We start from the raw sequence: 11,117 nt of genomic DNA, 5'->3' as shown, positions 1-11,117 counted from the left end.
TCCATGAACCCCGACGGTGAATCCGGCAGCCGCTTCAGCTCCCAAGGAGAAAGACAGCCAGTCGTCTGTGAATGAAACGCACAGAATGAGCATTGCACGTTGTTACCTGCCGTGTTTAACCTCACAGTCAACAGTATCTGCCTAGCACTTTCCAGTTGGGAAACGCCTCTGTTGACACAGTGTATCGGATACGGTGAGACTGAGCCACAGGACTGCACAGCATGGACCTTCTCTGTGCAAGTCACGGCCCTTGTCAGCTTCCTTTCTGCTAACGCGAAGATGTCAGTCTAGACGGTCTTAAATCCCATTTGGCTCATCTGTGGCGCTATTTATATCCCATTTAGGACAACTCAGGCTTCTCTTCGATCTCGGTCCAAGATATCAAGTTCTAACGGGTCTTCTCTCATGTGTCTCAAATCTAATTATTTGAATGATCCCTCTCTTGGGTGACCTCCTCTCCCTTTTAATTTTTTGTAATCCTTGCCCAAGGTTATGTTTATTAATTTTAGAGGGACAGGAGGGGGGAGAGAGAAAGAAAAACATCGAGGTGAGACAGAAACGTCAATCTGTTCCTCCCAAACATGACCCAACTGGGGACCCAAGGTGCAACGTTTTGGTGTGCAGGATGGCGCTCCGATCAACCGAGCCACCTGGCCAAGGTCCTTACCTTCCTTTGCCTTTCCTCTGTGATGCCATCTCTGACCACCCCGTCTCCCCGGGTCGCCCCTCTTTGGCTTGATGGTCTCTGGCACTTTGCGCCGCGCTAGAGTCTTTGCCACCAGAGAAATTCACTTGTCCTGTGCTTCCCCTCGTGCAAATGTTGCTCCATCGCTAATCTAATCATGTTTGTTTAATCTTTACAGGATACTTTTCCTGTCATTTAAACGCATCTTCTAGCGAGTAAGCCCTGCCCCTTTATTTCTGTGCTCATGTGGCGGGGTGACGTGGGCCGTGCAGAGTGATCGGGTCTCAGCGGTGGCGGGGATGGGTCCTAGCACTTCGCCTTCCGAATCCTCGGGCGCCTTCCGGTCTCTCGGGCACCCCTCCATTCTGCATTTCCTTCACTTAATCACTTGATGTCTTCGCGCCTTATACGTCGAGAGCAGCTCACTGCCCTGAGCCCGGGAGCCCGAGGCAGTTTTTCCCTTACTCTCAGCTTGGCTGCACGGAGCTGGTCCCTCTGCAGCTACGACTGTTGAAACACCTGCTCGGTTCTTTGAAGGACTCAGTCCATCCTCTCGTGGACAAGAGACACTCACTGTCCAGGTGCTCGGCAGTGCCCGTGGGGTCCAGCCGCCTACGCTCGCTCTGAAGACGGGTGACGGGCAAGGCAAACTACATACTGTTCTCTTCTCCTCCTCTCTCGCGATATATTTTCCTATCTTTACTGTTGAAAGTATTACAGATGTTCCCTCTTTTTTCCCCATTAACCCCCTCCTCTTCACCCCCCCCCCTTTTGCCTTCCCCACACTATTGTCTGTGTCCATGGGTTGTGCATATACGCATATCGGTTCTTTGGTTTGTCTCTTCCCACCCCATCCCTCTGATGTTTGTCAGTCTGTTCCCTACTTCCATGTCTCTGGATCTATTTTGATTGTCAGTTTATTTGGTTCTTTATATTCCATAGATAAGTAGATCATGTGGTATTTGTCTTTGACTGGCTTATTTTGCTTAGGATAATACTCTCCAGGTCCCTCCATGTTGTCTCAAAGGATAAGAGATCTTTCTTTCTTACAGCTGCATAGTACTCCACTGTGTAAATGTACCACAGCTTTTTTATCCACTCATCTACTGATGGGCACTTGGGCTGTTTCCAGATCTTAGCAATTGTAAATAGTGCTACTATGAACATGTATTCTTTCTGTTTGGTGTTTCGGGCTTCTTAGGGTATATTCCTAGAAGTGTGATCTCTGGGTCAAATGGCAGTTCCATTTTTAATTTTTTGAGGAAACACCACTTTGTTTTCCATACTGGCTGCCCCAGTCTGCATTCCCACCAGCAGTGTACTAGGGTCCCCTTTTCTCCACACCCTCGCCAGCACCTGTTTGAGGATTTATCAATGGCAGCCTCTGGATATTTTGAAATCCGGTTTGGAGATTTGGAGCACATAAAACACGACAGGGTAGAAGTCCATTTGCAGACGAGGGAGGATGTCTTTATCTGTCCCCTGGTCCGTGGCTGCTGTGGTGCATATTTTCACTGGAGACACAAGGGTTTTCACTGCCCAGCTGACTGCTGGGGTTCTGGAAACTGACTCTGTGCTGAGGTTCTGGAAACTGACTCTGCTGGGGTTCTGGAAACTGACTCTGCTGGGGTTCTGGAAACTGACTCTGCTGGGGTTCTGGAAACTGACTCTGCTGGGGTTCTGGAAACTGACTCTGCTGGGGTTCTGGAAACTGACTCTGCTGGGGTTCTGGAAACTGACTCTGCACTGAGGTTCTGGAAACTCGCAGGGCCGGGCTGAGCACAGATGGAGCTGGTCGGTCTGTCCTTCTGGGCCAGCTCCCCTCCCGGTGTGAACCTGACCACCCACCCTAAGGCCAGCTCTGCAGGTCCCGACCTGCCAACAGTGAGGGTGAGAGCTGGGACCCTAGGCCCCTCTATTTCTATTTCTAATTTTTTAAAAAAAGGACGCATGGCGAGAGTCAGCCCAGCCAAGTCCCTGAGCTCCTGCTGGGACCCCTCCATTCAGGAGGCAACGCTCCTTGGCACTGTTTTCGCAGAAAAATGAGTAAACGTCATCGTTTGCCGCATCCAAGCCCCCTCTTCCCTCTTCTAGAAGCGCAGCGCGGCGGCCGCACGGAGCCCCGAGAAGGGCTTCTCTGCGCATCTGTTTCGCAGACGTTTTCCTGCGGGTCCCGCGGCGGGAGCCCGGCCCCGCCCCCGCCCCGAGGCGGCCGCAGCCAACGGAACGGGGCCGTCACGGCGACGCTGATTGGCTGCAGTGGCCGGAGCGGGCTGTCACGGCGACGCTGATTGGCTGCCCGGCGGTGGCTGGGCTTTAAGAGAGACCTGCAGGCTGGGCAGGGAGCGGGATCCTGTCGCGTCCTCGTGCGGAAGGTCCGAGCGCGCTGCCCAGCTGCCCCGCTGCCCAGGTGCCCAGCTGCCCAGCTCCGGCCGCCGCCGTCCTCCCCGCGAGCTCGGACCCGCGCTGCAGAGATGTGCAAGGGTCTAGCAGGGCTGCCCGCTTCCTGCTTGCGGAGGTAAGTGACCTTCCGCCCCGGCCGGCCCCACGCGGTTGTCACACGTCCTGCGTGCGAACCCGGTTCTTGGGGTGATGGTCCCCGTGGTCAGTGGGGCATCAGCGCCCCGGCTGTCCTCCAAGACGAGCTAGAAACGGTGAGGGGAGACGTGTGTGCTCCCCCACTGTGGGCACCTCGGTGTTGCTGTCATTGACCTTGGTTTGAGGACTGCTGTGACCCTCTGCCCAGGGCAGCCCCGAAGAAGGCGGGGAGGGTCTGCCGCCTGGCTGGTCTGTGTATCTCAGCCGTGATGGGTGCTGTCTGGGCATCGCTGGGGCACACAGGCCCCCGCCGGGGCTCCAGGACAGCACACACCCCGGGGTGAGGTCTGCCACCCCCCCACCCCCGGGAAGCGCTGTGCTCTGCGTGGGGCTGAGTATCTGTCACTCTCTGTGTTCTTACAAGCAACTGTCACAATAAACCGTGAGGGCAGAGCCAGACCCCCATCTCTGCCCCTCCGCCGGGTTCGCAGGTGTCTTGTGTGGGTGGCGGTTGAGAAGGATTGGTCATCACACATCGGCTGGGGGCTCTGTGGACGGTCTCTCCCTAATGACATTGTTTTCTCATGTACCATGTCTTGATTTAAAAAAACACAACAACAACAAACCCATAAAGATATGCAGTTACTCCCGTGTCTTTGGCTTTTAAAAATAGATGCAAATTAATGCCGTCAGAGACTGTTTCTCTGCCGGCCCGCTGAAGTAAAATAAAAACCCGTGTGGATTACGTGAGCTCATCTCGCAGAGAAGGGCAGGGAGCCAGTCTGTAGCCGAAGGTCCCTCTCCTCTCCCTGTGGATAGAAACCACGGCAACTTTCAGGTTGGAAATTTCCCAGAAAGCCCCGTGTCCTGTGCGTTCCCGGGGACGCCTACCCTGCAGGCACTGGGTCACTCAGGAGTGGGAGGGACAGTCCGCGTTCACGTTCTTCCCAGCCGCTCTGACGTGCAGCAGGAGGGCCTGGCAGAAAGTGAGCTAAGTGACCCCCACCAGCAGCCCCTGAAACGAGGGGAGCCCCAAGCTTCAGCTCACTTTCACGGGAAATTAACTGTCAAAGCACGAGGGTGGGAGGGAGTTATGCTCTGGTGGTTATTTTGGGAGGCAGCGGAAGACGGTGCTGGGGGTAACCCATCCTGCAGGGCGAGCTGCTGGCCTCTGTCCTCCCTGGGGAGCCACGGGCCACCTGGTCCAGCACCTTCATTCCGGCTTCTGAGCCTGAGGCTCAAGGTCACATGAGTGGTGGTGACGGAGGGGCAGGGTGCAGACCAAACCCGGGTGTCCTGACTCCAGGACCCTGGTCGCATTGTGTTGTGAGGACAGGCAGCTGCCATCGCAGCCGATGACGCTGTGCTGATCCGTACCCGTCAGAGCCCAGCGGGCGGTTCTGATGAATACAGTCCACCTAAACCATCACCTGGGCTCAAGCTGCAGCCTTCACGGCGACATCTTCTGCCATTAAGACGGAGTTCGCACCCCGATAGGGAGGCAGAGACAGGCAACGGTCCACTGAGGGAGAGAAGACACTTTGAGGGGCGGCCCCGGAACATCATGAAATTCAAGCTTTCTGGGGAGGGGGGTGCACACGGACACAATGCCAACAGCTCAGCCATTTTGAAGCAAAGTCCTTTCCCCCCGGTGACTTTGTCTTTCTCTTCCGAGTGAGAACATCTGGCCGTTCACTTCTTCTCAATGACATTTCTCTCAGAACGCTGTTTCTGGGCTTTTATAACAGAGGAGAGCCAAGCAAAGGAGGAATGAGCCAAGAGGGAGGGGGTCGAGCTGAGGGGTCCTTGTTTCTGAGCCCCGAGGCCCACTGAACAGTCAGAGCGTCTGCGCTGATGCCCCTTTGCTTCTCTGGATTAAGTCCTGGTGCCCTTTAGGGGGTCAATGTCCCCGCAGTGCTGAGCGCAGAGCAGCTGCTGCCTGAGGAGCTGGGCCGCAGCATCCACGCCTCACTATCCAGCCACAAGGGCCACACACCGGGTGCAGGTGCCGGCCCGCGCCCAGGAGGCTGGAATCACAGGCCACCTTCCCCAGGCCGGCAGCCAGCGGCGGCAATAACGACCACCTTCCAGGAGGCGGCGCCACAGGAAGGTGCCCTGAGCAGGTCCCTGCAGCTTCCCTGGTCCAGGATCACTCCCGTTATCCACGTGCTTCTGCGGAAGGTCACACTGTGCTGTAGGTGAAAAGACAGGTTCTCAGGAGAGGCTCCTGGGTGGCCGGAAGGGCCAGCCTCCCAGTGGCCGGGAAGGGGCCGTGCTGTCTGGGTTCTGTCCCAAGTCCGCACAGGTGGGGACTCGTGGTCCTGGGAGTTCGTGCCCCTCCAGCTCTCGGTCCTCACGAACAGCCTCTGCTTCTGCCCCGGGGACCGGCCCTTGCAGCCAGGCATCGTTCAAAGGGAGCTGATGGCCGTTTTCCTCTGGTTCCCTTTTTCTGTGCAGCGCAAAAGACATGAAGTACCGGTTGGGGGTGCTCCTGCAGAAGTCGGACCCCTGCGAACACAGCCCTTCACAGGGCAAGAAGGACAAGCTGGTGGTTTGCCAGAGGTGAGAGGGGCTGGGGGCCCCGCAGCAGCAGCCGCCTGATGACAGGAACATTGCAGAACGAGGGGGCGAGGGCCCCGGTTAAGCTCGACTCGAATGAGACAGCCGCCGTCTTCACGGAGAGAATGCGGCACCTGACGCGTCCGTGCCCACAGGGGATGGCGCCGGAACCAGCAGTGGGGTCGTCACAAGGGCAAAAACAGAATCTGCATTTTATTTAGACTCTTTTTTTAAAAAAAAATATTTTCTCTTTATTGGTTTTAGGGAGAGAGAGAGAGAAACATCGATGAGAGAGAACATCGCCTGGCCGCCTCCTGCATGCCCCCCACTGGGGATGGGGCCCACAACCTGGGCATGTGCCCTGACTGGGAATCGAACCGGTGACCTCTTGGTGCAGGGTCAACGCTCAACCACTGAGCCACACCAGCCGGGCTTTATTTAGACTCTTGAATGGCTCCTCCCGGTTGGGGTTGTGGCATTCAGGTTGTTCTTTTTCTCTAGGGTGAGCCAAGAGGAAGTCAAAAAGTGGGCGGAATCCCTGGAAAACCTGATCAGTCATGAATGTAAGTCCCCCCGCCCCCCAGGATGGGGTCAGGGCGCTCTGCACACCCACCTGCTCTCACAATACACGGCAGACTCGTGAGTCAGCCTGTTGGACACGGGCCCCGGAGCTTCCTCGTCCACAGTGGAGTCTCCTGTGACGCCTCCGTGGGGAGGGTGGAGGGGGAAACCCAAATACTGAAACTTGTTGCAGAATCAACCCCGGGTCCTCCTCCCCATCACGCTGAAGCGCAGAGTGTGGCTGGGATCCACTCGACACCAGCGTAGATGAGGGTTACCTGAGCCCAAGTTAACCCCACAGAAGGGGTGTGGGCTGGTTCGAACCGGCCTTGTTCCCGCCGGCGCCTGGGCTCGTCACCCAGCGAGGTGACGCCGCGGCTCCCCCCCCCCCCCCTCAGGCGGGCTGGCGGCCTTCCGCGCCTTCCTCAAGTCCGAGTACAGCGAGGAGAACATCGATTTCTGGGTCAGCTGTGAGGAGTACAAGAAGATCAAGTCGCCCGCCAAGCTGAGTCCCAGGGCCAGAAAGATCTACGACGAGTTCATCTCCGTCCAGGCAGCCAAGGAGGTGGGTCTCGGGGTGCAGAAGTGTGGGTCTCGGGGGTTCCTGGAGGTGGCCGTCAGTGGCTCTGCGGGTCACAGGGTCAAAGGAAACGAGGGAGCACGGACCTGCTTATTATCCTCGTCACAACCCAAGTAGATCCGTGGAGGAAAAAGCCCTTTTATCCAGACTTAGTTGAGTTTCCCGCGAAGGTGCCTGGGGTGTGAGAAAGGACAGGTGCCCCCCACCGAGTGTGGGGCCCAGTTCCTGCCCTGCCCCTGGGCACCGGGACACTCTCACGTCCCACCGAGCCTCCCCTCGCCAGGGTGCGACATCTAACCTGGCCCGGCCTCTGCCTCAGGTCAACCTGGACTCCTGCACCAGGGAGGAGACCAGCCGCAAGGTGCTGGCGCCCACGGCCACCTGCTTCGACGAGGCCCAGAGGAAGATCTTCCACCTGATGGAGAAGGACTCCTACCGTCGCTTCCTCAAGTCCCGCTTCTACCTGGAGCTGGCCCACCCTCCCGGCTGCGGGTCCGAGAAGCAGAAAGGGGCCAAGCGCGCTGCGGACTGCCCGTCCCTGGTGCCCCAGTGCGCCTGACTCCCAGGCGGCGAGGGCTGAGGCCAAGACTGTGCCGCGAACCCCAGGCCACACGTGGTCCGTGGGCGTGGCCACACGTAGCCTAGTCTCCACGCTGCTGCCGTGCGCCCCTCGCTAGATTTAGCCTGTGTTTGCGCCTCCGTCAGGCAGGCCCTCGTTCCGTCCAGCGTCCCCATGTTCCTTTCGGGTGCCCTGTGAGCACGTGTCCAAGTGCCGGCCGACGGCCTGGGTGTCTCCGTTGTTGGAGGTTCCCTTTGCCCGGCGGTCGGCCACAGGTGGTCGGTGGGGGGGCCCGCTCCGCGAGACGCCCCCAGGCCTGTGGGTTCTGTTAGCCAGGACCCGCTCCAGACTCTAGGCGTGCAGGTGAGGGTGGTCTACTGTGTGCACACACGTGTGCGTGTGTGATGTGTGTATGCGCACACAGTCCTGTAGGAATGGATGGAAGGACCCCGGTGCTCATCACCGGTGAGCACACACTCGCACACACGTCCCGAGCCCCGGACAGGACACCTGGAGCCAGCTCTGTGCTGCTGACCAGGGGGGTGGCTCTGTCACTGTCCAGGGGTCTCCCTGGAGACACATCCAGGGGACGTCATGCCTGATTCAATCATGACAGCCTCCCAGCGGAGCAGTGTTCTAAGCACACATGTCACCATCTCGTCCCTGATGTGCAGGGCTGCCCTGGGCTGAGTCCCCAGCTGCCGGCCGCCCCTCTCTGCCTGGGGCCGTGATGCGTGGCCTTCAGCAGCTGGGTGGGGTGGGGGCGGGGCTGGGAGGTGGGTGCCAGGTGTCTGGACTGTGTGAGAAGCACAGGCTTCATGTACTGTAGGATGTACCGCAGGGCGTACCGTAGGACTTACTATAGGATGTACCGCAGGACGTACTGTAGGGTGTGACTGAGGAAGGGCCGGGGCTCAGAGCTCGGTCCCCTTCGCCCCCTCCTCCCCTGACCAAGGTGCTCTCCCCGTCCGTGTTTTCCCGAGAGGGCAGCCGTCCCCCGAGGCTCCCTGGTTCACGGTGGCCTTTGTCTGTGTCCCGTTGGCTCCTGGCTACATGCCGATGCTCTCAGCCAGGCCCCCCAAAGGTGACGTTTTATAAGGGAACACGTCTCTGCAAACCGAGGCGCCCTGGGGAGTCGCTGGTCCATGTGCCCCCCACGCATCGGGGCTGCCGGCTCTGACGGACGCAAGCGACGGAGAAGAGGGTGGTCGCGTAGGAACTACTGCAGGGAACTTGGACGGCACGTGAAATACTTGAAGATTTCTCACCATCATGTCTGGTGTTTGTGTCTCGTCCCGTGTCGCTTGGGGAGGGGCAGGGCGGCCCCTGTGTGGCTGTGCCTGGCCGGGGCGTCCTACCCTCGTTGTCCTGAAGCCACCATCTGTGCATCGCCCACGGGCCAGTCCCTGCGTGGGCACCACACGTGTGAGCACCACCAGCCGTGAAGCCACCTGGCGCCTGCCCGCGAGCCCGCTGTCCTGAGACGCACGGCGGTCGGCCTCTGGCGGTTCCCCAGCATATCCCCGGCCCCTCCCCGGCGTCCTGTGTGCGACACACACTCCACAGCCTCCTCTGGACCCCGGGGTGTGACCGTTGTAACTGTCCGACTCAGGCTGTGCCGGGCTCCCAGACGGCCCCTCGCGGTCGGTCTGCAGGCTTGTTCTGAACGAGAGTAAATTATTTTGTGTAACGTCCCCCGTGTGCTTTTCGATTGCGTGTTGCTGTTATTTCATCAGCATTTCACAGAGGGGGCACCTGGTCCTGGCCCGAGGTCCTGGCCCTCGTGCACGGGTGGTCCTGAGGCGCCACAGGTAGCCCCAGGTGTCGGGGTGCCGACAGGTCCAGACCCTGTTCTCCCGGCCAGTGCTGGGCAAGGGGCACAACGAATGGGGTGTGTTCCCCAGTCCCTGCCACCTCTCTGCTGCCCCCGTCCGGGAGCTGGGCGCCCTGGCTCCGGAGTCTCGCCGGCCCCCGGCAGGAGGGGTGGGCTTGCGGGTTGACCTGGGCCTGGGAGCAGGGCCAGGGGGTGGCGGGGCTGCAGGTGCTTGAGGGGCACACCCCAGGCCCCCGCTTTCCTCCGTTTCCAGATTTTCTTCCCTGCAGGGAGGGTGCAGACCTTTCCCTCAGGGGAAGCCCAGGACCCTCAGCCTAGGTCATACGTAGGGGTGAACACGTCTTCACAGGGACGGCCACGGACCAACGCTCACCCGACCAGTCACAGCCTGAACCCAGCGGCTCCGTCCCTTTGATTCTGGGGTGAATTCAGAGCCACTGCTGGCTTAGCACAGGGTGCCCCCGACTTGCTGTTTATCGCTGCCCCCTGCTGTCCACTGCTGATTCTCTAGCATCCGGACGCCACTCAGTAGTACAACATGAGAAAGGAAAACACCGGCTTTTCTTCTGTGTGACGGACAACAGGCAAACTGAGTGACATGGGTGGGAAGGGCTCACCTGAAAATGGGGTGTCACTCCTAAGACGCTCCCTGCAAAGGGACAGCGCGGGAGCTGGGCCGGGCCCCTGCGTCTCAGGCTCCCCGACGAGGCAAAAGGCCCCCCCAGAGGGAGAAACCAGACCTTAGCGGCCGGGTCTGACGTCGACAGCGCTCACTAACCATCTGCGCTGAGCGCTTCACCCTGTTTTATTTAAGCCTGAGAACAAAATTCTGACCTGGATGCTCTCAGTGCCTGTCCATAGGGGTGCGGAAAGGTGACACGGGGAAGGTAGGAAATGTGCCCACAGACGGGAGAAGCGGCAGAGCAGGGTCCGAGCTGAGGCCCAGAGCGGGGTCCAGCCGAGGCCCAGAGCGGGGTCAGAGCCGAGGCCCGGAGCAGGGTCCGAACCGAGGCCCAGAGCAGGGTCAGAGCCGGGGTCAGAGCCGAGGCCCAGAGCAGGGGTCAGAGCAGGGTCCGAGCCGAGGCCCAGAGCGGGGTCCGAGCCGAGGCCCAGAGCGGGGGTCAGAGCAGGGTCAGAGCCGAGGCCCAGAGCGGGGTCAGAGCCGAGGCCCAGAGCAGGGGTCCGAGCCGAGGCCCAGAGCGGGGTCCGAGCCGAGGCCCAGAGCGGGGGTCAGAGCGGGGTCCGAGCCGAGGCCCAGAGCGGGGTCCGAGCCGAGGCCCAGAGCGGGGTCCGAGCCGAGGCCCAGAGCGGGGGTCAGAGCAGGGTCCGAGCCGAGGCCCAGAGCGGGGGTCAGAGCAGGGTCAGAGCCGAGGCCCAGAGCGGGGTCAGAGCAGGGTCCGAGCCGAGGCCCAGAGCGGGGTCAGAGCAGGGTCCGAGCCGAGGCCCAGAGCGGGGGTCAGAGCCGAGGCCCAGAGCAGGGTCCGAGCCGAGGCCCAGAGCGGGGTCCGAGCCGAGGCCCAGAGCGGGGGTCAGAGCCGAGGCCCAGAGCAGGGTCCGAGCCGAGGCCCGGAGCAGGCCCAGGGCCGAGGCCCAGCGAGCCAGACCAGAGGAGAGAGGCCGGGCAGCAGGGGAGGATAAAGGAGGGAGATGGGGACGGACAGGAACTTGGAAGACAGAGAGGAAGGGACATGAAGATGCCGCTGTGAGGAGGACGAGGGCCAGGCTCTCGGGGGCTGGCTGGTGCCCCCGCCCTGGTACCCGAGCTGGGCAGGTGGACCGTCCCTCAGCACAGGGAGCCCGG

At 60.2% G+C, this 11,117-nt stretch overlaps 1 protein-coding gene across 1 annotated transcript; it reads left to right on the top strand.

The window, feature by feature from the left end:
• The first annotated feature begins 3,092 nt into the window (after nt 1–3,092).
• On the top strand, nt 3,093–8,215 carry RGS4 (regulator of G protein signaling 4). The gene is made up of 5 exons (XM_036272996.1): nt 3,093–3,203; nt 5,681–5,785; nt 6,284–6,345; nt 6,742–6,908; nt 7,243–8,215. Exons 1-5 carry the CDS (start codon nt 3,160–3,162, stop codon nt 7,480–7,482), a joined length of 618 nt encoding a protein of 205 aa, XP_036128889.1. The 5' UTR covers nt 3,093–3,159; the 3' UTR covers nt 7,483–8,215.
• The last annotated feature ends 2,902 nt before the right edge of the window (nt 8,216–11,117 follow it).

This window comes from Molossus molossus, unplaced genomic scaffold, assembly GCF_014108415.1.
Source record: "Molossus molossus isolate mMolMol1 unplaced genomic scaffold, mMolMol1.p scaffold_m16_p_20, whole genome shotgun sequence".
Classification (NCBI taxonomy): domain Eukaryota; kingdom Metazoa; phylum Chordata; class Mammalia; order Chiroptera; family Molossidae; genus Molossus; species Molossus molossus.
This window is presented reverse-complemented; position numbering and strand designations above follow the sequence as displayed.